This window comes from Mustela putorius, unplaced genomic scaffold, assembly GCF_011764305.1.
Source record: "Mustela putorius furo isolate JIRA1106 unplaced genomic scaffold, ASM1176430v1.1 tig00000145_pilon_pilon_pilon, whole genome shotgun sequence".
NCBI lineage: Eukaryota > Metazoa > Chordata > Mammalia > Carnivora > Mustelidae > Mustela > Mustela putorius.
The window spans coordinates 21,112,284-21,138,291 of record NW_025421294.1 but is presented as its reverse complement, the minus strand read 5'-3'; the positions used below and the strand labels follow the sequence as shown (position 1 = coordinate 21,138,291).

The 26,008-nt window shown below is 36.0% G+C and overlaps 1 protein-coding gene and 1 non-coding gene across 16 annotated transcripts in view; one reads left to right on the top strand and one right to left on the bottom strand.

Moving 5' to 3' along the window:
• Positions 1-26,008, top strand: part of LOC101685149 (ankyrin repeat and KH domain-containing protein 1) — a 131,545-nt gene that overhangs the window by 93,117 nt on the left and 12,420 nt on the right. For 14 of the 15 annotated variants that reach the window (XM_013052415.2, XM_004744805.3, XM_045075407.1 and 11 more), the window contains 14 exons: positions 3,784-3,929; positions 4,307-4,418; positions 4,879-5,024; positions 5,538-5,680; positions 6,162-6,375; positions 8,664-8,839; positions 9,119-9,281; positions 10,954-11,049; positions 11,517-11,633; positions 16,014-16,188; positions 17,800-18,256; positions 18,726-18,872; positions 21,598-21,747; positions 21,913-23,522. In XM_013052415.2, the coding sequence (XP_012907869.2) occupies positions 3,784-3,929; positions 4,307-4,418; positions 4,879-5,024; positions 5,538-5,680; positions 6,162-6,375; positions 8,664-8,839; positions 9,119-9,281; positions 10,954-11,049; positions 11,517-11,633; positions 16,014-16,188; positions 17,800-18,256; positions 18,726-18,872; positions 21,598-21,747; positions 21,913-23,522 (3,852 nt within the window). The remainder of the gene's footprint in view (positions 1-3,783; positions 3,930-4,306; positions 4,419-4,878; positions 5,025-5,537; positions 5,681-6,161; positions 6,376-8,663; positions 8,840-9,118; positions 9,282-10,953; positions 11,050-11,516; positions 11,634-16,013; positions 16,189-17,799; positions 18,257-18,725; positions 18,873-21,597; positions 21,748-21,912; positions 23,523-26,008) is intronic. The other variant, XM_013052417.2, reaches the window with a different exon arrangement.
• Positions 15,115-15,222, bottom strand: LOC123390838. Its single transcript, XR_006605445.1, has one exon. It is a non-coding gene; the product is annotated as a U6 spliceosomal RNA (small nuclear RNA).

Here is a 26,008-nt window from a genome sequence, read left to right as displayed (position 1 = left end):
ATCAAACTATTTGTTATATTGATATGGACTTTATAAAGTTCAAAAAATTTGTTTAGAAACATCATTTAATTATGTATTATATTAATATAAACTAAGATCATTTCTATTAGACATTAATATCTAGTGATAGTTGGCCTATCATTTTGTATAATATTCTTTTATTAATAAACTTTTACATATAAATCAGCCAATAACTAAACAAATTATCTTCATATAAAAATTTCCATTTTGGTTATCTGTTTAAAAATATATAGCAATAATTAGATTTTCTTTGTTCAAGATGGTGAACTATCACACTTAAAGTTAAAAAGTGTTATTCTATTAAGACCCAGTTTCTCTTAATTTTCTTTATCAAAGGTGAAAGAAATTAGACAAGGATGGAGTAGGTGAATCCCCAATTCTGTAATTACGTGATGTATTAATATATCAGTATGATTATAGATTACATCAGACATGTATGTGATCAATTTTACCCAAATTTAGTTCTCATCACTCATATTTAATAAAGGAGAGAATACTGTATATCTTACAGTTTTATTTTATAGAATATTCATACATAATAGTAATAAATTTTACTCTTTATAGGAGTATTTTTTCTTTATTGCTCTTATATCAAAATATTTTCATGTAATTGGGATAGTTAGATAAATAATTTATTAAGGTCATCACTTGATTAGCTGACTGAATATTTTAGTATATAGTCTAATATATGTTACATTTGATAAATCCCAGACAGAATGTATGTAAACTCTCAATTGGGAGCATGGTTCTTCAGGTCCTTTTCTTGTGAATGTAAGTGCTGGGCTTTTAGAAGGTATCATAATAACAAGTGATTCTCAGTTCAGATGTCTAGACCTAAGGTTTGGAAATCTAAAAAAATACAAAATAGCTTTGACCACTAAGCAGTTCCAGAAGCATCTAGTAAAAATTTTATTATTAATATATAAAGAAGATTGATTAAAAATCAACTTAACATCAATATATTCACATTTATTGATTATTTACCATGTACTGAGCTCTGTGCTTAATATTTTATATACATTATCTCGTGACTTATTTATAATAATCCAAGAAAATAGGTCCTTTTCCCTTTTCCATACTTGAAAAAGTATGGAAAAGTATGGTCCTTTTCCATACTTTTGTATGGAAGTTGTTACTAGTGTCACCTCAAACTCAGTTCAGCCATGTCTAAGAATCTTAAATGTAATATGCATGTATCTGATTCATGTTTAAGTTCTGAATTTATCTTAAAGATATTTGTTATTTTCTTAGACTACTAAAAAAGATGAACAATTTCCTTTAATTTTATGTTAAGATGTAGTATATGTGTAAGGTAATATAATTTTGTGGCTAGCACATTGTACTGTTGTTGGCATCTTAATAGGTTCTCTAAAAACAAATTCCAATTCAAAAGTATCTTGCTTTAAGAAATCCTTTAACAGTCAATGTAAGCTTAAGGATAAAAAGATAATTAGGAAACCCTCTTATTTTTGAGGGAATTTGTAATAAAGTATCTTTTTAAATAATTTCTTCAAATACATGTTAATATTTTACTTATAGATTTTTATTTATTTGTATTTAATAAAGCTACTATTATATAAAACAGATTATGGTGATTTAACTTCCAAAAATCTCACAGCATAATTTGTATACACCTACTATCTGAGATTTTTATATGGTAAGGTTTATTATTATCTTCCATATTGCCTATAAAACCATCTTAAATTTCATAGAGAATTAAGTAGAATATTGCAGTTCAGTATCACCCCATTTTAGGATAGTACATACATTTAATTTGAATTATATAGTGACTTTTGGGGTAGTGATCTCTCGTTATCAGAGACATTTCATTCAGAGGTAGGAAACATTTTAAGATTTATGAAAATGTAGTAGTCCTGGTGTAATTTTATATTAATAAAACCTTTATTCCACATGTACCTTTTAAATCTTGCTACTTTCTAGTCTTATCTTTATTACTTTTTATGTGCAATTAATGCTGTTAAAGTCACTTTTTGGAATGTTTCTGATTGTTGTTATTGGAAGGAGGGAAATATGTTTCTAGGATAATGTACAAAAATGTACAATAGTTGATGTAACAACACATTTTTGGTAATAGAGTTGTTAAATGCACAGAATTTTTTTTTTAAAGCCATCTCTGTAAAGAAGTCTTATAGTTTCACATCTGGCATAGTACTCTAATCAATTTAAAAATTTTTAAGTATCTGTTTTTCATGATAACAAAAATATAACATAGATAAACAACATTAATAATGATAAAAGTAGTTCTTTAGCAAGGTATTTTTAATCATTATGAGACCACTGTTAAAAATCTTACTATTACAGAGGAGCTACAAGTCGGTCTTTAGTGTTTTATTTTCTAGAGTTGTTTTCCAAATATACCAGCTGTTTTGAGGAGGTATAACAGAATAAATACTGTTTTTAATTTGCTGAATGATAAAGATTTTTAAAGCTTTGTTTTCATTTTGTGCATGTTCTTGTAGGTGGAACAAATACATAAAATAATAATTCCTATTTGTAACCATGGAAGAAGCTACAGAAATTCATATAGTCAATATGGTTTTATATATATTAGTGGGGAAGAGGATGGGACAGTTCATGTAGAAACATATCTGAACATATTAAAATTTGTGAAGTTAAACTAAACTTAGTTGTTTACACTTGTGAACAGTATCCTTGATTGGGATCCAGTCATACCCAAATTCTAGAGACTAAACGTTCTCTAACTCTTGAAATGCTTACATTTTCCTTTGAGACCTATGTGTTTTTTATTTACTTTTAGTCTTGATGAGAGGTTATTGCCATCACTGAAGCTTTGTCTTTTTTTATATGAATGATTGTAGGCTTTTTTCTGAGTTTTTTCTTGAGTGAGTCATGTTTTTATTTTTCAATACAGTGAGCAATAGTACTGAAAGTCCTATAAAATATCTGGTAATTACATCTAATGAGCCCTTCGCATGTACTAAACACTGTGTATTTTATTTTTTATTTTTTTAACACTGTGTATTTTAAATGCTTTTTGTACCTTACTTACCAAGTAAGTAAGGTACCTTTGAGATCCTATTTCTCCCACTGTGGGGCAAACTCTGCCTCTTATGAAACATAAGAAATATGTAGAGACATAAAGATATAACATCAATTAACTCAGCTTTCTGACAGCAGTCTCAAACACCAGATTGAGATCCCTAATAAAAGTTCCAATGTGGATTTTAAAAATAGTTTTATTTTTAGAGTTAATTCATTTTAGCAAATTTTCAAGATAAATACTCAATTTTAAAAACATACACTGTCTGCTATTTATGTGAGAAATATTTTAACTTGTTCTCCTCTCCCCTATTTTGTGCATTGTCCTCAGGACATTTTTATCTAATTAATTTTTACAAACTAAGATACAAAATTTATTCTTTATTGTAAACTTTTTTCCCTATTGATAACATTGTGTATGCACTGAACATTAAGCACCATGCTAATAAGTATTTCACCTGCATTATCTCAAGTGGTGTTTCCAATAGTCTTTCAAAGCAGGTACTACTGTTATCATCCCCATCTTACATATGAGGAAAATTGAGGCTCTAAGAGGTTAAATTACTTGCCTGAGATCAGAAAGTGTGGAACTGGGATTCAAACATAGGCCCATCTGATTCCAAAGCTTGTGTTATAACTACCACATTATATTCCTGCTATAAAATTTTTTCTGTGTTTTTATGTATATAAGTGACTTTACTCTTTTAAGTAGAATTCAGCAATATGAATATTGTTTTTCAGCTGTGAGTAGCAGAGTGCCCAGTGGTTCAAACAGTTCCTCTCAGACCACAGAATGTCTTACACCTGAACCCTGTTCACAGTCTCCAAGCAATGTGGCTTCCCAGTCTATTCCCCCTGTGTATCCTTCAGTTGACATTGATGCACATGTAAGTAGATTGCTTGCTTGCTTCCTTGCTTGCTTTATTTATTTATTTAAAGGATTTTATTTATTTACTTTAGAGAGAGATAGAATGTATAAGTTGGGGGGAGGGGCAGAAGGAGAGAGAGAATCTCCAGCAGACTCCATGCTGAGCTTGGAGCCCAATGCAGGGCTTGAGATCATGACCTGAGTAGAAATCAAGAGTTGGACACTTAACTGACTGAGCTACACAGGTGCCCCTTTATTTAACTTCTTTTGCAAATTCTGAGTTTCTTTGTTTGGAAAAGAAAATCATCATTATACATTCATTGTGAAAATAAGTATTATTTGCTCTTCAAATGATAACACCATTGTAAACAAAAACTAACTTTTTCTCCCCTCTAGACTGAGAGCAATCATGACACAGCGTTAACATTAGCTTGTGCTGGTGGTCACGAAGAACTTGTGTCCGTACTCATTGCGCGAGATGCTAAAATTGAGCACAGAGACAAAAAAGGTAAGAAATGTCAGTCAGAAGTAAAGCCTGAGAGTAGTTACATGAGAAAACAGTTTTTTCTTTTTTTTTTTTTAAGAAAACAGTTATGTTTTTGATTATCTATAAATAGTCCCTAGACTACCTCAGTGAAAAAAGGGATACGCATATTTCAATAAGGAATATCCAGTGAGGTATAGCAAGTTGTCGTTGCCTTTCTCTTTAATCCAAAAGTAGAGCTTACAGAGATATCAGACAGTGTTCATTATGAGTATAAACTTTGGTAGTTTTGTTTGACTTAGCATTTCCTTTTTATCATGTGTTTTTGGCGTTTTGTCACTAATAAATAAGTGATTAGAGCAGTTTTATGTTAAATGGTTGTAAGTGTCTGCCCTAAAGAGCTTCTTCTTTTGAAGTGATAGAGAATTAAAAGCAATGGCTCAATAAGTAAACACAAATTTGAGATTTTTATTTTCTGCTTTAGGTTTCACACCACTGATCCTGGCAGCAACAGCAGGGCATGTTGGAGTTGTTGAAATCCTTTTGGATAAAGGTGGAGATATAGAAGCACAATCAGAACGCACTAAGGATACTCCACTTTCGTTAGCATGTTCTGGTGGACGTCAGGAGGTGTGTTAATGTTAATTTTCATTTTGTAGACATTATGCTTATATATTAAATATGCATATGCTTAGTAATTTAGCTACATGAATAAAACTTACATGTGGTGTGACATGTTCCATATACTAAATTTGCTGGGAATACTAAATCGGCTTTTATGGAATCTGTTTCTTGTGCTTTAGCCAAAAAACAAACAAAAAAACCAACTCTGTTTATCCTTACATTTATTGAGGCTGAATAAGCCACAGTCCTAACACATACGAAATGGCAGGTTCATCACTCAACAGATAATGAGTAGAATGAGTAATATTTTGTTATTTCAATATAATTGGGATTTCAAAGCTCCAAATTCCTTGGTATGAAATTGAATCCATTTCTCTAGTGCTGATGTTTGAATATTTAGGGCATAATTAAAATGTCAGATATTCAGATGAGTAATGTATAGGTTCCATTTCTTTGTGCTTCCTTCATTATAAGTTGAACCCTTGGTTTAAACTGGTTTCTCTGTATTTTACTTCATAGGTGGTAGACTTGCTTCTGGCTCGAGGTGCAAATAAAGAACATAGGAATGTGTCTGATTATACACCATTGAGTCTAGCTGCATCTGGAGGATATGTTAATATCATTAAGATTCTGCTTAATGCTGGAGCAGAGATTAATTCAAGGTATCTATCTTCATTTTATTCATGACTGGTCAATTACTACCTTGGGGTTAAGCGTCTTCCTCTAAATATTTGTACGGATATCAATTTTAATTAAGATAATACTAAAGTCAACTGTACTTGTAACTAAAAATTAGAAACTTTTTTAGAGATAGTTCTAAAGTACAAGACCAACAGTTTTTCCTATGAGGTGCTTATAAGTAATCATAGCTTATTTCAGCTAAAATAGCGATTTTTAAAGATACCTCATTTCAGGAAGCACTTCGTTGTGTATGATTGGAAATTTTTAACCTCTAAATAGGGATTATGTTGTAAATTGTGAGATTTTCCTATTCCTAGTTAGTAGTCTACACGAATAAAATTTATTCATTGGTGTTAGAGACCTTTTTACTCTGAAGCATTTTCATCTTTTATATTCTCTGTTTTTTAAAAAAACAGTAGGCAACATATTATCTTAATTTTCTAAGCAAATTTCTCCCCTTAGGACTGGGAGTAAACTAGGTATTTCTCCCTTGATGTTGGCTGCCATGAATGGACATGTTCCTGCAGTGAAACTGCTGCTTGATATGGGTTCAGACATTAATGCCCAAATCGAGACCAATCGGAACACGGCTCTCACTTTGGCCTGTTTCCAAGGCCGAGCAGAAGTCGTGAGTTTGCTTCTGGATCGAAAAGCCAATGTTGAACATAGGGCAAAGGTAAGCATTTTATAACTTTTCAACTACTTAGGGTGTATTTCTAGTATAAAGAGTGTGGTGTTTCAGATTCCTTCCTGGATCAGTCAGTAAGTTATCCAGCTCTTAATCTTGGGATTGTGAGTTTAAGCCCCACATCAGGAGTAGAGTTAAATATATATAGTTATGAAAGGGCATCTGACTGATTCAATCAGTAGAGTGTGTGTCTCTTGATTTTGGAGCTGTGAGTTTGAGCCCCACGTTGGATGTAGAGATTACTTAAAAATAAAATCTAAAAAAAAATTAGCATGGCATTTCAACTCAAATTGAATGTGCTGTTTTAAACTGTCTTAAGTTAAAAATGACATCCCAAGACAAGATCTGGGAATTGTGGCCAATGACATACTATCATCATTCATGTCTTTTATTAAGAACAATGAAGAAAGTAGAATCTGTATGTTTTCCACCCTTAGCCTTGAGTAGCTATTAATCCTCCAGTTTGCAGTCTTTGAATATAATAAGCTATCTTTGTAGTAAGATAGTCGAGGTTTCTGTTTGTTTTTTGTTGTTGTTGTTGCTGTTGTTTTTTATGTAAGCTCTATGCCCAACATGGGGCTTGAACTCAAAACCCTGAGATCAAGAATCACATGTTCTACCGACTAAGCCAAGTGTCCCGTAGGGTCCTTTAATGTAGATTTTTAAAGAACTCCTTCAAAGAAGCATATGCTTATTATTGGTAAAAAATCCAATCAGAAAAACTACTGCATAGATTATAAAATTTAGATAGCTAAAATTTAGTCTGATTGTAACAGATTCTGACAAATTCACGACAGTTTGGCATTTAGAAGGAAGGGAGTATATCAGTGTTTTGAATTTCTGTGTTTAGAACTATTAGGTACTTACAACCCTAGAAATGTAGCTTATGTGGAATTCTTTATAGTCAGACAGCAGCCAATCTGGTAGTCATTTCAGATTTGAAAGGTTTTTTTTGGTGTTTTTTTTTTTTTTTATAAAGATTTTATTTATTTATTTGAGAGAGAGACAGTGAGAGAGAACATGAGCGAGGAGAAGGTCAGAGAGAGAAGCAGACTCCCCGTGGAGCTGGGAGCCCTATGTGGGACTCGATCCCGGGACTCCGGGATCATGACCTGAGCCAAAGGCAGTCGTCCAACCAACTGAGCCACCCAGGCATCCCCTGGTGTTTTTTTTTTAATGAGAGGGTGATCTTTCTAGTTTTTTTTTCTTTTTTTTAAAGATTTTACTTATTTATTAATTTGACAGACAGAGATCACAAGTAGGCAGTGAGGCAGGCAGAGAGAGAGGGAAGCAGTCTCTCCACTGAGCAGAGAGCCCAATGCGGGGCTCAATCCCAGACCCCTGGGATCATGACCCAAGCCGAAGGCAGAGGCTTTAACCCACTGAGCCACCCAGGCGCCCCTATTTCTTAAAATTTAATGCAATATTTACATTTTTGTAATCTACAAAATTAGGAAGTATAGTTTTCCTCAAATTTTTCATAGCACACAGACAAAACATTTTTTTTTCATAGCACAAAGAAAAATGAATCTTTCCTGCTATCCAGGAAATGGATTACACATATTCAGTGTTAGAAGTCCTATAAAAATCTATATTTCTTTAGAAATGATACCAGTATGAAATGTCTCTTGGCAAAAGTTTTAGAGATTAATGAGCAAAAGACACATATGTATAAAATTTATGGAGTGATATTTTAACCTATTTTTCCCAAGTTTGAACAGGATAGAAGGAATTTATCCTGAGTTATTTAGCAAACTACATTCTCAGATAAAAATTTTAAACAGGGTGGCAGTGGGAGGGTTATAGACATCGGGGAAGGTATGTGGTATGGTGAGCACTGTGAATTGTGTAAGACTGATGATTCACAGACCTGTACCCTTGAAGCAAATAATACATTGTATGTTAATCAAAAAAAATTTTTTTTAATTTTTAAACAAAGTTTTTCCATTGAACAATATACTTTAATTTTCTTTTTATCTTTCATAGCTGCTCATTGGGTAGACAAGTCATTGTCTCGTGTGTAAGTTTATAACAGTGTAGAACTTGTGAAATTGGTTTTTTTGATATGAGACAGTATGTTATGATAAATTAATTCATTCTAGCATGTCTGATTCACTCTAACAATTTTCATTTGTTGTTTTGTAAAATTGAAGATTAAATATTGCTTAGCTCTTTTAGGAGAGAAAATCAGAAATAGAATCCATTGGTAAATCAAATGTTTTAGACTGTTAACAAAATTTTACTAATGTACTTGCATAAATTTTTTGTTTAAACAGACTGGTCTTACCCCCTTGATGGAAGCTGCTTCTGGAGGATATGCAGAGGTTGGAAGAGTTCTCCTTGATAAAGGAGCAGATGTCAATGCACCCCCTGTGCCTTCCTCAAGAGATACTGCTTTAACAATAGCAGCTGACAAAGGTCACTACAAATTCTGTGAGCTCCTGATTAATAGGTGGGTAAATTTTTGATTTATATATAGAAGTTCTTGTCCTCCTTTTCACTTTTCAGCACCTTTACAGCTACTCAGATTATTTTTCTTTATTGACATTTTAAAGAGCAGATTATTGAAAAAAATGAAGAACATATTATTTGCATGCTATTTAATAGAAGATAAAAGACAGAGAGGAAATAGAAAGTCAGCACCTTGTAGGAGACTATAGTAACTATAGTAACGTTTTTTGATTATTTATTTTTTTATTTATTTATTTTTTACATTCTTTGATTTTTATAGGGGAGCCCATATTGATGTTCGGAACAAGAAGGGAAACACGCCACTCTGGTTGGCATCCAGTGGTGGTCATTTTGACGTGGTGCAGTTGCTAGTACAAGCGGGTGCTGATGTGGATGCAGTGGATAACCGGAAAATCACACCTCTTATGTCAGCATTTCGCAAGGTAATTTGATGTGGAGGGAAGAAGGTAAAATGTAACCATTTTTAACTAATTCTAAGTTGAAACCATGTGGGAAAAATGAATTGCTCCTGGGGAATAGACTGAATTTCCAAACATAAATCACTGCTATCCTTCCACCCTCTTTTGTGGCCAAATCTCAGAGTTACACTGTAGTTCACTATAAGCAACTGCGTTGTTAAATCGGTTGTGTCCCATCTAGTTTTGTTATGTTGAACATAAAACCCGAGATTTTTATGTGGATGATGTCTTCTCTACCTAAGAAGGAACAAAAAGGAGTGGACTCTTTCATAAAAATGCATTATACCTCCTATATATATATATATTGCTTGTCTGCTGTATTTTTAAAAGGCTTACCGTTATAATTACAATCAACTATAAACTACTGAACATGGCTTACAAAGCCCTACATGATATGGCTCATGCCAGCCTCCCCACAGCCAGCAATTTTTGCTACCCTTCACCCTTGCTCACTACACTTCTGCTACTGGTCTAGAATGCATTAAATTTTTAACTTCCAGAGGGACTTTGCACACTGGTTTTCTTTCCCCTTGCTCTTCATGGGCTCCCTGCTGTTCATCATTTAGCTCCCATGTTAAATTAGGGAGTCCTTCCCTAATACCCATCTGAAAAAGGTCCTCTTGTTCTTTTTTACAGTACCCTATTATTTTCTTTATCCCAAATTGTAATTATACATTCAAACATGTATTTACTTATTTAATGCTTATCTCCCCAAGTAGACTGTTGGATCCAGGAAGACCAAGCACGAATATCCTTACTTATTCACATTGTTTATTTAGCATGGTGCCCAATACGTACTAGGTAGTCACTAAATAGTTACTGAAAGAGAATAGTGTAAGTTTTGTATCTTAAAAAAAGAACTTAACATTTTTTCTGGACTTAATTCTTTTTTCAATTCTTCCTTTCCTTTTAATTGAAGGATCATTTACATATAGGAAATACACAAACCTAAGGTGCATAGTTTAATGAGTTTTGATAAATACATATACCTATGCAACCCACATCCCTTACACATATAAAATGCTTCTGTAATCCTAGAAAATTTCGTCATGCCTATTCTCAGTTCCCTGCCCTGGAGGCAATGACTTTTTGACGTCTCTGAACTTGTCACCATCAGACTAATACTTGAAGATGTTTAAGAACTTGGTAGGAGGAAAACTATGTAAATTTGGTCATGTTAAAATACATGGTACTTAGAATTAATTATATCATCCGCCTCTGATCATAGCATTTAGAAAGCATTTTACCTAGATTCAAGTCATGAGCCCCAAATAAATGTGAGAGTCTACCTTGTTTTGTAAGATGGACCCAAAGTAATGCTTTGAAATCTCGAACATCTTTCTGTTTTAGTACCAATTTCCCTTTTATATAAAGGTTCATTTCATACCACCAGTTTTTATTAATAGATTTACTCTGGGAAACACTTGTTTTCTACAAAAGTTTTTCTGTTTTCAGTGAGGAAATGCTAGATTAAATTTAGGAAAGATAAGTGAGTGTGTTATTTTCACAATTTCAATTTTCAGTTTAGTGAACTATCTGGAAGTATCACCATACCTTTTACTCTTAAGTTATTAAGCATATGGGCAAATTTTCAAGGAATTCTTTTGTGCATTTTTTGTTGTTGTTGTTCTTACAGGGTCATGTAAAAGTTGTTCAATATTTGGTGAAGGAAGTCAATCAGTTCCCTTCTGATATAGAATGCATGAGATACATAGCAACAATTACAGATAAGGTAGGTTTAATAAACTGTTGAAGCACATTTTTATTCTTTGTGGAATTATATGCCAAAGTGTGCAGTTAGCAAGCTTCCTTTTGTCTTCTGTGAAACTGATCACCTATTCCATCTGGGTTTTAGTTTCTCCATGGAGAATGGATATTGTAATATTAACAGATTATTTTGAGATTTCCTTCCTGTTATGAGCTATAATCACAGTGAGTGTGGCTAAAAGTTATTGCTAGACTATTAGCCTGATTAGAAAGTTGCCTAAGAACACAAACTTTTTAGGAAATAATGCCCTTTTTTGGTGAGAATTAATTTATGACTAGGCTCAAAGGATAGCTTATCTTTGGCTTAGTGAATTTTCATTTGTTTGGGCTTTAAGTCTTGGACTTCACTCTGCTTATCAGCTCAAGTTTTATTTATAAGGCCTGTAGATTTTATGTGTTCCTATATTTATATAATTCCATTTTCCACTGTAGGAACTCTTGAAAAAATGTCACCAATGTGTTGAGACAATTGTGAAGGCTAAAGACCAGCAGGCTGCAGAAGCAAATAAGAATGCAAGTATTCTTTTGAAGGAACTTGATCTGGAAAAGGTAAAAAAAAAATAATTTTTCTTTTTAGAAATTGTTGAAAATTGGGGCACCTGGCTATCTCAGTTGGAAAGCATGTGGTTAGTTTGAGTCCCACATGGGTTGTAGTAGAAATTACTTACTTATTAAATAAATTCCAGAAGTTTTTAAAAAGAATTGTTGGAAATTTATAGGAATAAGTTTACTATCCTTATGACCAACAACTTTAACAAATTCTCTTTCCAAGATTTTGATGATTAATGGATTGTCAAATCACCATCAACTTTTTTATTGTGACCTCTTGTTCTTAAAAATATTTTGAATCATATAAGTAAGAGACTAGTTTTCAAGCAGATCATAGTTTACCAAATGATATTACTACCTAAATGGTTTTTTTTTTAGATTATTTATTTATTTGTTTGAGAGAGGGAGAGAGAATGAATGGGGTGGAGGGGGAGAGGGAGAAGCATACTCCCTGCTGAGCAGGGAGCCCTACATGGGGCTCCATCCCAGGACCCCAAAATCATGACCTAAGCCGAAGGCAGATGCTTAGCCAACTGAGCCACTCAGGTGCCTCTACCTTAGTGGTTTTAACATTACTTTGAGAAAAAATTTTTTAAACATTGAAAATCTTTTGTTAAGTACAAGATGTATGCTGTTAGTGGTTTATTAGATCTTCACTTAAAGAGTAAGTGTCTAATATCCTAGGTTGTGTGATATAATGGAAAAACTTTAAAAAAAAATTGCTTTTCTGAGGGTCAGTCTGGTTACCTGGAAAATGAGGGTGTTACTGTTCAATCCACAAGTTGTATTAAAAGAGCAAAGACTATGATCAAGTAGAGTTATTTTAGGAATGCAAGAGCTAGCTTAACATGATTATTTTGTTGATGATTAAAAGAAGAAAAAAAATTGATTATTTTGAGAGATACTAAACTCTTGAATCCCTTAGTTAAAAAAGAAAAAGAATAAAACATGGGGTGCCTTGGGGCACCTGGGTGGCTCAGTTGTTATGTGTCTGCCTTTGGCTCAGGTCATCATCCCAGGATCCTGGGATCGAGCCCCACATCAGGCTCCCCACTCTGCATGAAACCTGCTTCTCCCTCTCTCATTCCCCTTGCTTCTCCCTCTCCCACTCCTCCTGCTTGTGTTCCCTCTCTTGCGGTCTTTCTCTCTGTCAAATAAATAAATAAAATCTTAAAAAAAAAAAAAAAAAGGAGTACCTGGTGGCCAGTCAGTTAAATGTCTAACTCTTGATTTTGACTCAGGTCATGATCTCAGGGTTGTGAGATCAAGCCCTGCATTGGACTCTATACTGGGCATGGAGTCTACTTAAGATTCTCTTTCTCCCTCTCCCTCTGCCTTTCCCTGCACCTCTCTCTCTAAAAACAAACAAAAAATCCAAAAAACATGTAAGTTAAGAACAGAAGGAAAGGCTGCTTACAAATCAATGAGAAAAACACAACTTGCCAGAATAAAAAATGATCCAACATGAATGGGCAGTTCACAGAACAAGAAATACAAATGTTCAATAATTTTTTTTTTAACCACATTGGCAAAGTTAAAATTTAAAGATTAGATAATAGCCATTGATGGCAAGGATGAGGAAGGATTAGCACTCTAGTGAATGAATTTTGATATATGGTGTAAATCACTATAGCTATTAATGGAAGTGCTTTCCAAAATAAAAAGGTGGATACCCATACTCCCACCCATCATTCCACTTATAGAAACTTAGCCTAAGGTGAATAATTAGACAAATGCTCAAAAGATCTGAACATAAAAGGACATTCATTGCTTATATTAGGGGTAAAAGTACAAACTTTAAGATTACAGTTAAAAGTCAGAAGGGGAAAAAAGGTTATATTCATTTTAAAATAAAGCAGAGTTCATAGTTAGATGACTGTTAAGGTACCTTTCATGTATAATTTTGATTTTTGTGTAACTACCCTGGGATATGGTCAGCAATTCCCTAACTGGCTAGCCGATTTGTTCTTATGCCAACAGAGTGATGAAATTCAGTTTTTAGCTAAATACGCAATCTCTTCTCTCAGTCCTTTCTCATTTACGTAGTGAATTGCCAACTTTTTCTATAAAATTCTAAATAGTAAATATTTTCGGCTTTGTAGGCCATGAGTCCTCAGCTCTGTCATGAGTCCTCAGCTCTGTTGGTATAGCACAAAAGCAACTATAGGCAATACCTAAGTGAATGAGCATTACAGTGTTCCAATAGAATTTTGTTTTTGAACACTGGAATTTGAATTTCGTATAATTTTCAAGTGTCACAAAATACTCATTTTATTTCTTTCAACCATTTAAAAATGTCAAAGCCAGTCTTAGCTTTCAAGCCATAGAAACACAGATGGTAGACTGGACTTGGCATTCAGGTCACAGTTTGCCAACTTCTGATTCGGATAAATAAAAATTTCAAAGAATAATCAGTTTATGTCTCAAAATGATAAATTTTAATTCTGAGGAAAATGCTTTACGTAATTACCCTAGAAGGATAAATCACTTGATGTGTTTTCTACTTGTTTCAAACTTTCATCATGATGCTAGCAACTTACTACATTCCCCTTTCTGGAAAAAAAAAAAAAAAGACATTTTCTGATACTAGCCACAGCAAAACCTAAAAGTGATCAGAATTATGTGTGTGGCTTTAAAAAATTCTATAAAGTAGGAAAACAATTTTTATAATAGTCTCTGTTCAGTATTTTTTACAGTGAAAATTTTTAATAGTTTATAAGATCATGATAGTTGCATTTTAGTCAGCTATCATATAGCTGACTATATAGCAATAAACAGATGCTACATAAATGTATTTTTTTAACAGCAATACTAGGATTTAATTCACATATCATACAGTTCACCCATTTAAAGCCTACAGTTCAGGGGTGACTGACTGGCTCAGTCAGTTAAGCATCTGACTTCAGTTCAGGTTGTGATCTCAGGGTCCTGGGGTGGAGCCTTGTGGGAGGCCCCCAGCTCAGCAGAGAGTCTACTTGTGTCTCTCCTTCTTCTCCTCCCCCTGCTTGTGCTCTCTGTTTCTTTCTCAAGTAAATACACTCTTAAAATATACATATATTTTCAAACAAATAAAGCATATAATTCTGTGGCTTTCAGTACATTCATAGAGTTCTGCATTTATCACCAGTCAATTTTAGAATATTTTCACAATCCTAAAAAGAAACCCTACACCCTTTAAGCGTCACCCCCTTCAGTCCCTCCATCCTAGGTAACCACTAAACTGTATTTTGTCTTTATGGATTTGCCTATTCTGGACATTTCCTATAAATGGAATCATACAATATTTGTTCTGTGACTAGCTTATTTCACTTCATACTGTGTTCAGGGTTGAGTCATGTTGTCACATGTATCAATACTTAATTTCTTTGTATTGCTAAATAATATCCCATTATATACACACATATTTATTTATCCTTATCTGTTCATTAGTTGATGGACATTCAGGTTATTTCTACTTTATACATATACAATATATATATTTTTTAATATGGAGTGCTTTACGAATTTGCCTCTTATCCTTGTGGAGGTACCATGCTGATCTTCTGTATTGTTAGAGATTTTTTAGTATATGTGCTGCCAAAGTGAACACCGGGTACAAGTTTTTGTATGAATGTGTTTTAATTTCTCTGGGTATGTATATATACCATATATATACCATCTGTATATAGATGTAGATATGCCTATACATATATATATACATATATATATGTATATATATATAATGCATCTAAGAAGGGAATTGCTAGATCATATGGTAATTCTTTGTTTAACCATTTGAGGAACGTCAGATTGTTTTCCAAAGCAGCTCTACCATTTTACATTCCTACCAGCAGTGTTTGAAGGTTTTAGTTTTTCCTCATCCTCACCAGTATTTGCTATTGTCTGTCTTTCTTATAGCTATCTAGCAGATAGGGAGTGGTTATCTTGTAATTTTGATTTGCTTTTCCTTGATGTCTAGTAGTTATTGAGCATCTGTCTTCATATGTTTTGGCTATTCATATATTGTCTTTGAGGAAATGCCTGTTCAGGTCCTTTGTATATTTTTAAATTGAGTTATTTGTCTCTATTATTGAGTCATGGGACTTCTTTATACATTCTTGATACAAATCCCTTACCAGATGTAGGATTTGCAAATTTTTTTCCCCATTTTATATGTTGCCTTTTTACTTTGTTGATGGTTCCATTGAAATACAAAAACTTAATTTTGATGATGTCCAGTTTATCTTTTTTTTGGTGTGTGTGTGTGTGTGTGTGTGCTTTTATAAACGTGTTTTGAGACTGGCATCCCTGGGAAGCCCCACCTATCATAAACAAAAATATTCATTATTTATTTTAAATGATTGCATTATTGGCTAAATGATATGCCTTCTTAATTTGCAGTCAAGAGAGGAGAGCAGAAAGCAGGCTCTTGCAGCTAAAAGAGAGAAAAGAAAAGAAAAGAGAAAAAAGAAAAAGGAGGAGCAGAAAAGGAAGCAGGAAGAAGATGAGGAAAACAAACCTAAGGAGAATTCAGAACTACCGGAGGATGAAGATGAAGAGGAGAATGATGAAGATGGTAAGAAACGACCTTTCCAAATTAGTGTTAAAATTGTGTTTGTCAACTTCATTTTGAGTACTTCTTACTCTAATTCTGGATAGATATTCGATACTTTAATCTGAAATTGACAGTTGGCTTTTATAGTAGATATTTTTAAATACTTTACATTGTAAAGTGATACAGAGAAACAGAAAGTGGGAGGAAGGCAAGCATGTAATTTGAAGTTCAGTTTTAATTTAAATCACCCTGTAAAACATCTTGTATGTCCTAAATGTGATACAGTAAAGAGATTTTCCAGCTTCTCTTCAGGTTCTGTCCTACCCTTTCCTCCTCCATTTGGAAACTGGGAAGAGGTCCAGTGCCTCAATAAGTTTTGAGCTAAGGTTCAGGCTCAAAGCTACAGAGGGCTGGGGTTTATTATTCACAGATTGTTTTTTGTACATTCTAGTAATGCTTGTAGTAGTCAAGTAATTGTTCTCTATTTGAATTCTAATTCTAAAATACTATCTGAGGGGTGCTTGGGTGGCTCAGTTGTTTAAAGCCTCTGCCTTCAGTTCAGGTCATGATCCCAGGATCCTGGGATCGAGTCCTGCATCGGGCTCTCTGCTCCATAGGAAGCCTATTTCCTCCTCTTTCTCTGCCTGCCTCTTTGCATACTTGTGATCTCTGTCAAATAAATAAATAAAATCTTGGGGCACCTGGGTGGCTCAGTGGGTTAGGCCTCTGCCTTTGGCTCAGGTCATGGTCTCGGGGTCCTGGGATCGAGCCCCGCATCGGTTCTCTGCTCAGCGGGAAGGCTGCTTCCTCCTCTTTCTCTCTCTCTCTGTCTGCTTCTCTGCCTACTTGTGACCTCTGTCTGTCAAATAAATAAGTAAATCTTTAAAAAATAAATAAATAAAATCTTAAAAAAAAATAAAATACTATCTGAGAATTTCCTGGAATTTTTTTTAAAAATTATTTAAATTCCAGTTCATTAACATAGTGTAATATTAGTTTTAGGTGTGTAATTTAGTGACTCAGCACTTGCATACAACACCCAGCACTCATCACAAGTGCACTACTTAATCCTTATCACCCATTTCACCCATCCCCCCACCCACCTCCATTCTGGTAACCATCAGTTTATTCTCTACAGTTAAGGGTGTTCCTTGGTTTGTCATTCTCTCTCCTTTTTTCCCCTTTGTTCATTTGTTTCGTTTCTTAAATTCCACATACAAATGAAATCATATGGTTTTGTATTTCTCTGACTGACCTGTTTTGCTTAGTGCCTAATAACTTTCTAGCTACTAAATCAAAGGGAAACATGCACCCCAAAATTTATATCTTATCAACAATAGCCAAATTATGAAAATTTCCCTGAATTTAAACTATATTGTGATTTTTGGTTATTTCATGATACTAGCACCTCAGATGTTAAGAGTGTTATGCTGTGAATGTTTTTATACTGAGTTAGACATCAAAATTGGATATAGTACATTTGTTCTAACAATGACGATTTCTTTATTTGCTAGTGAATACTGGCGAAAGGAAAAGATGACTTAAAGGCTGGAATTATTATGTATATCTTGTCATAGTTTGTTTTGAGCTCTGTGGCTGTCAGTGTGACTTTTATCCTTTTGATAATTTCAGTGGAGCAAGAAGTTCCCATAGAACCTCCTAGTGCAACAACCACCACCACAATCGGAATTTCTGCAACATCTGCAACATTCACAAATGTGTTTGGGAAAAAAAGGGCCAATGTGGTGACAACTCCTAGCACCAATCGGAAAAATAAGAAGAACAAAACAAAGGAGACCCCTCCCACTGCACATTTAATATTACCAGAACAACATATATCCTTAGCACAGCAAAAAGCTGATAAAAATAAAATAAATGGAGAACCCAGAGGTGGTGGTACAGGTGGGAATAGTGACTCGGATAACTTGGACAGCACAGACTGCAACAGTGAGAGTAGCAGTGGTGGTAAAAGCCAAGAGTTAAATTTCACTATGGATGTGAATTCCTCTAATGATAGGAGATACCCGTCACTGCTACTCCATTCCCAAGAAGAAAAGACAAGTACTGCTACTTCCAAAACTCAAACACGGTAAATTTTTCTGATTTGTTAACTCTGCATCCACCTGTCCTTTTTCATGACTGGCACAAAAATTTGAGTACATTTTTTTAGCACAAATTGTGTTAAACAATTTAGGTCTACCACATTATCTGTCTTTCAGTATTCAGAACCGAAATTCACTAATGTCCTAATCGTGTGCCATTTTTTAAGTGAGATGATTAGAAATTTTTATGATTAAATTTTGAAGTTGAAAATACTAGCATATTTTGATTTTTATTTTCACTGTGTCATTTTTATTGATTATAGTCCAGCTTCTGGCTTCTGAATCTGTTTTCATACTGACGTAGATGATGAACTTTTTGCCCTGTTTTTCTGCTTTTCTGAACTGATGTGCCAAATTTTAATTCAAACATTCAGCATAACTTTGACAATAAATGGTCTCTTGAGTTTCTATATTAAAATTTGTTTTTATTGGACTTGATTAATTCTTTCTTCTCAGACTTGAAGGTGAAACGAATTCTAATTCCTTATCAACAAGCTTTAAGTCAGTGCCATTGCCATTAAGTTCTCCAAACATAAAGCTGAATCTAACTAGCCCCAAAAGGGGACAGAAAAGAGAAGAAGGGTGGAAAGAAGTTGTACGAAGGTAAGTAGTATTAGTCTTATCTTTTTAACTGTCATAGACCACGCATAGATTCTTATCTAATGAGGTGGTGACCAGGTAATTAATGAATAATTAGAATGTGGTTATTATTTGTGCCATACTCAATCCAGAGTTGGCTTAAGTAAAATGAGAAGCAGTATGTAAATTTTGCAGCATGTTTTATATGACACGACATATGTTGGCTTTACAATAACAAAATAATTGCAGACATTTCCAGACAAACCATACAACATGGTCATAAACTTCTTTTAAAAGTGAAGATTTGGGGGAGGCACCTGGGTGGCTCAGAGGGTTAAAAGCCTCTGCCTTCGGGTTGGGTCGTGATCCCAGAGTCCTGGGATCGAGCCCCGCATCGGGCTCTCTGCTCAGCAGGGAGCCTGCTTCCTCCTTTCTCTCTGCCTGCCTCTCTGCTTACCTGTGATTTCTGTCTGTCAGATAAATAAATAAAATCTTTAAAAAAATAAAAATAAAAAAATAAAAGTGAAGATTTGGGGCACCTGGGTGACTCAGTGGATTAAACCTCTGCCTTCGGCTCAGGTCATGATCTCAGGGTCCTGGGATCAAGCCCCATGTTGGGCTCTCTGCTCAGCGGGGAGCCTGCTTCCCCCTCTCTCTCTGCCTGCCTCTCTGCCTACTTGTGATCTCTGTCTGTCAAATAAATAAATAAAATCTTAAAAAAAAAAAAGTGAAGATTTTATACTGACTGTTCTGCAGCAAAGTCACAGTGTTATTAGTGAGGGCTGTGATGTTTGTTTAATGGTCCCAAATGGCAAAAACAATCAACTTGGTCCATTTACAGTGTTTAAATTAAGTTAGGCTTTGCTGGAGAGTATGTTCTAAAAAACTGGTTAGCCGCTATTAACCAAAGCAATTGCTACAAGGGGAAAGGCACCCGTAAAATTAAAATAAAACTACCTTCACCCTCAAAAAAGAGGAAAGAAGAGGACCTTTAATCACAGTGTTTTATTTATTTATTTATTTATTTATTTATTTTTTAGGAGAGACAGCCAGAGAAGGAACACAAGCAGGGAGAGTGGGAGAGGGAGAAGCAGGCTTCCCGCAGAGCAGGGAGCCTAACACAGGGCTCGATCTTGTGACCCTGGGATCATGACCTGAGCCGACGGCAGATGCCCAACTACTGCGCCACCCAGACACCCCATCACGATGCTTTATACTTAAACCATGAGCAGGGAAATGAATGAAAGCAGAAGGGCTACTGCTTTCAAATGTTTTGTACAGTCCAGATGATACTTTTAGCCTCTGTTCATGCTTTGCAACAGGGAAGCAGGACCAGACATTTTTGCTAATGTGTATTAAATCGCCAAAGGACTAAAATGTCTGGGCTTTTATTCAGTACTGTTCCTGAAGATCGTGTCCATTAAATGGAAACAAAAAGAAGTCTTGGCAGAATAGGAGAAGTGATGTACACTTGATGATAAGATCGATTTAAGTATTGCTCATGGCCTATGCTTTAGTCTGTGAGCTTAAGTCTGTGCTTTAGCTCTCAAAATATCTGAATATATCCATCCCAGAATTAAGGTGTGATAAATTTTGATCATGAAAAGTACCTCAAGTGCTGCCATTGATATTCTTCTAGACAGAATAATTCAGTTTTGTGAAGGTCCCTCTCTGACATGGGGAATCCTGGGGCCCAACACTGAGAACTTGAAAATAGTAGGTGTTGCTCTCATCTGGTTCTGCTTTAATGCTTAAGAACTGCTGCTGCCTGCAAACACTGGGTTTCTTTAATAGTCCTTAGGGACAGCCAGGCCATCTTATCAGATCCCAAGATCAGCCTCTGGTCTTCTCTCCAGCTCTGCTCAGCTCACATATAAGTGCAAGTCCCAGGTTCCATGTGTGACTTCCTTTTTATGTAGTTCATATCTGAGGCTTTGGGGTTTTATTGCTAAGTGTAAATTATTGATATTGAAAGCTAGCCTCTACTATTCGGTATGAAGTTTAACAGTATGTTACGCATTATTTACTTTTTTTTAAAGATTTTATTTATTTATTGGACACACACAGAGAGAAATCACAAGTAGGCAGAGAGGCAGGCAGAGAGAGGTGGGGAAGCAGGCTCCCCACTGTGTAGAGAGCCTAGTGAAGGACTTGATCCCAGGACTCTGAGATCATGACCTGAGCGGAAAGCAGAGGCTTAACCCACTAAGCCACCCAGGCACCCTGCATTATTTAAATTTAGGAAGGGTATATACCTAGAGTTATTGCAGTTTAGTTGACGTGCGATGTTAGAGGTAGATTTAAATGCTTAGATCACAGGTTGTTTAAAATATAATCTTGTTTGAAATGACAAAGGAATTTTTACTTTCACTAAATTAAATTCAGTATGAGAAGAGGTCAGTTCCTAAAACAAAACCTTGTAATACTTGCCCCTTTAAGGTTTAAGAAATACTATTCTACAGGTGTCTGAACATTCTCACCAAATGATCTTTTTAAATAAAGACATTTGCTTGGGGTGCCTGGTTGGTTCAGTGGGTTAAGCCTCTGCCTTTGGCTCAGGTCATGATCTCAGGGTCCTGGGATCCAGCCCTGCATTGGTCTCTCTGCTCAGCAGGGAGCCTGCTTCCCCCTCTTTCTCTGCCTGCTGCTCTGCCTACTTGTGATCTCTGTCAAATAAATAAATAAAAATCTTAAAAAAATAAAAAAGATCTTTGCTTTCATAAGCTCATGTGTGGTCTTCATTTTCTAGGTCAAAGAAGTTGTCCGTTCCAGCTTCCGTGGTTTCCAGGATAATGGGAAGGGGAGGGTGCAACATCACTGCTATACAAGACGTTACGGGTGCGCATATTGATGTGGATAAACAAAAAGACAAGAACGGCGAGAGAATGATCACCATAAGGTAATTGTGAAAAATGTGTATTACTCATTCTGTGTAGAAATTAGATGTTTTTTAGAAGCTAACTTTTGTTAGGTTGTGGTACAATCAAGAATTTTATTTAATGTTAAGATGACCTGTTTTTAAGTTTTTGATCATATTTTCGTGTTTTGTTTGTTTTCTCCCCAGGGGTGGTACCGAATCAACAAGATATGCAGTTCAACTTATCAATGCACTTATTCAAGATCCTGCTAAGGAACTGGAAGACTTGATTCCTAAAAATCATATCAGAACACCTGCCAGCACCAAATCCATCCATGCAAACTTCTCATCTGGAGTTGGCACCACAGCAGCTTCCAGTAAAAATGCATTTCCTTTGGGTGCTCCAGCTCTCGTAACATCACAGGCGACAACATTATCAACGTTCCAGCCAACTAATAAACTTAACAAGAACGTTCCAGCAAATGTACGTTCTTCCTTCCCAGTTTCTCTACCCTTGGCTTACCCCCACCCTCATTTTGCCCTGCTGGCTGCTCAGACTATGCAACAGATTCGGCATCCTCGCTTGCCCATGGCTCAGTTTGGAGGAACCTTTTCACCTTCTCCTAACACTTGGGGACCATTCCCAGTGAGACCTGTGAATCCTGGCAACACAAGTAGCTCTCCAAAGCATAATAACGCAGGCCGTCTACCTAACCAGAACGGGACTGTCTTACCCTCCGAGTCTGCTGGACTAGCTACTGCCAATTGTCCTATCACTGTCTCTTCCGTAGTTGCTGCCAGTCAGCAGCTATGTGTGACTAACACCCGGACTCCATCAGTCAGAAAGCAGTTGTTTGCCTGTGTGCCTAAGACAAGTCCTCCAGTGACAGTGATTTCTTCTGTGACAAGCACTTGTAGTTCCCTGCCTTCTGTTTCCTCTGCACCTCTCCCTAGCGGGCAAGTTCCCACCACGTTTCTGCCCGCGAGTACTCCTCAAGCACAGCTTTCTTCACAAAAGATGGAATCTTTCTCTGCCATGCTACCCCCCAAAGAGAAAGTGTCCACACAGGAGCAGGCCCTGGCGAACCTGTGCACCCCTTCTTCAACGGCCAATAGCTGCAGTAGCTCTGCCAGCAACACCCCGGGAGCTCCAGAAGCGCACCCGGCCAGTAGTCCTGCTCCTCCCTCTGGCAGTACGCAGGACGAGACACAGCCGTCCAGTGTCTCTGATTTAAGTCCCATGGCAATGCCTTTTGCATCTAACGCAGAACCCGCTCCATTGACTCTGGCGTCACCCAGATTGGTTGCTGCCGATAATCAGGACACCAGTAATTTACCTCAGTTAGCTGTACCAGCACCTCGAGTTTCTCATCGAATGCAGCCCAGAGGTTCTTTTTACTCAGTGGTACCAAATGCAACTATACACCAGGATCCCCAGTCTATTTTTGTTACAAATCCAGTTCCTCTAACACCACCTCAAGGCCCACCAGCTGCAGTGCAGCTTTCTTCAGCCATGAACATTATGAATGGTTCTCAGATGCACATTAACCCAGCAAATAAATCTTTGCCACCTACATTTGGCCCGGCCACACTTTTCAATCACTTCAGTAGTCTTTTTGATAGCGGTCAGGTGCCAGCTAATCAGGGTTGGGGAGATGGTCCACTGTCCTCACGAGTTGCTGCAGATGCCTCTTTCACTGTTCAGTCAGCGTTCCTGGGTAACTCTGTACTTGGACACTTGGAAAATGTGCACCCCGACAACTCCAAGGCACCTGGCTTCAGACCACCTTCCCAGCGAGTTTCTACTAGTCCCGTTGGTAAGTTATGATGACTATTACTGCAGCTCAGTGTGGGGCTCTATCGGCATAACCGAATCCTCCATGATAATAAGAAAGCCGTTCTTTTATACATAATAGTCTATAATATTAAAGAAATGAGAGTATGTCATAAATACCCATTAATGATTGCTGATGGAGTGGGCAGAAATCTACATGCAGGTAAATCACTTACATACATTGAGCTGCTTTCTGTTGGCTTGATGATGTTTCTGTCCCTCACGGCAAGGAGGTTTTACCTTGCGTCAGTCCATTTTCTAAGAACTGGTGTGTTGGTATTACTAAAAAGGGACTTGGGATGTTTCAAGGATTCCACATTTGTAGACTTTTTTTTAAGTGAGTTTTCTTTTTCTTTTTTATTTATTTATTTGACAGAGAGAGATCACAAGTAGGCAGAGAGGGAGGGGGAAGCAGGCTCCCCGCTGAGCAGAGAGCCCAGGCTGGTCCCAGGACCCTGAGATCATGACCTGAGCCAAGGGCAGAGGCTTAACCCACTGAGCCACCCAGGTGCCCCATGTAGACATTTTTAAAATCATAGTGAGTATACGCATTTCTCATATTTAAAAAGTTTGTGTTACAAAGGTGTTAGGGACTAGTCCCTAATCTACATTATTCTATATTCTCAGACTTGGGTCCTCAGACTGAATGTTAAGGGTTGTTTGATAGTGTTCTTTATTATTGACATTAGATGGGGTTGACTAAAGAGATCCAATCATTTGTGGTCTCTTACTCTAAAAAGGCCAATTTAGATTCAGCACTTCAGTTTCTTGAAATTACAAATTAGCTGCTGAGGTGTTATAAAGAAGATATAGATAGATAAGAGTCTAATGTTGGTTTGAAGATATTTAGAAGACCAGAGTCTGTTTTCTAGAATCTAGGAGCCAAATTTCAGTCTATTCTACACTATTGTGAAAAACAAATGAGAAATCGCAGCTAACGTGGAGTGGGGGTAAGAAGCTCTTTTCTTCCCCTTGGAAAACTGTCTTTTGTAGCCCATCCTTCCATTTTGCTAATTATAAGCTGATCTGTGTGTTGAAAATTTGGGAGTTTATATGGTGTAGCCTTAGCTTTCATTTCAGATGTTTTCATTCACTCGTCTTTTCAGGAAAACATAGCTGTTTCATCATATTCAAGGAAATATATAAGCTTGCATAAAAGCATCTATGGTCCAAAATATTCTCTGGGATTTTTTTCTTCCATTTTCTATTTTTTTCTCATAAATCAGTATGTATTTTAACTTTTCATTTTGGGGAAACTGTAATAGAGGTTTTCAGAGGCCACAGGGTGAAAGAAGAATGTATTGCCAATGCTCAGGCAATCTCTGTGGAAGGCATTAATCTTTGAAATGGCTGGCACTAACATGTGACTTCCCAGTACCTTAGCCAATTTGACCTCAGATCTCTCATATTCCAGTATTAAACTCTTTGCACTCCACATACTGCCTCCCAGAAGGTGTACGGATTATGAATTTCTAGAAAAAAGAAGAAAAGGAAAGGAAATCATCCATCTGGTTTGGTAGAAAATGAGATTGGGGGACCTTAAGTACTTAGATCTATACCATCAAAATTATCTACTGCTAGTCAAAAGTAACCATTTTTTAGAAAGCAAGCATTAATCCTGGACCTTCCCTCTGAGGTCCAGGATTGGTAGGCTTGGCCTTTTACCGTAACTGCCTGTCTGGTTTCTTTTGTTGATCCTCTTCTTTCATGGATATAGTTTAATTCTACTGATTCACAGGTAAGAAATAGTAATACTGAAGACAGTAAGAGAAGGACGTGGAGAAATTGGAAACCTCAAATGCTGTCAGTGGAAATTCAAAGCAACTTGAGAAGAGAGTTATACGTAGTTACCATATGATCCGGTAATTCCACTCGTAGGTGGAAGAGAAACATGTCTACACAAAAAATGAGTACACAGATGTTCATGGCAGCATAATAACTCAAAAGTGGAAACAACCCACTGCCCCACAACTGATAAATGCATAAATAAAATGTGTATTGCTATAATGGGATTACTACTCAACAGTAAAAAGGAGAGAAGTACTGATGCACATGACAGGATGGCGGAACCTTGAAAATACCATGCCCAGTGAAAGAAACAGTCACAAAAAAATCACATACTATATAATTGCATTTATATGAAATTTCCAGAATAGACCAATCTGTAGAGACAGAAAGTTTATAATTGGTTGTTTGGAGGGTGGAAAGTTATAAGTAATGGGTACAGAGTATCTTTTAGGAAAGATAAAAATGTTCTAAGATTGATTATGGTGATGGTTGCACAGCTCTGTGAATATGCTAAAAGCCTTTGAATTACATACTTTAAATGGATGAAGACCTGCTTGAGAGAAGTTGACAGTTTTTTTATGTTGATATCAATTATCTTTTCCTGAGACAAGTATCTATAATCCTTTTCCAGACACTTGTTCCCTTTCTCTAATACATTCTCCAAAGAAAGCAGTGGCATTT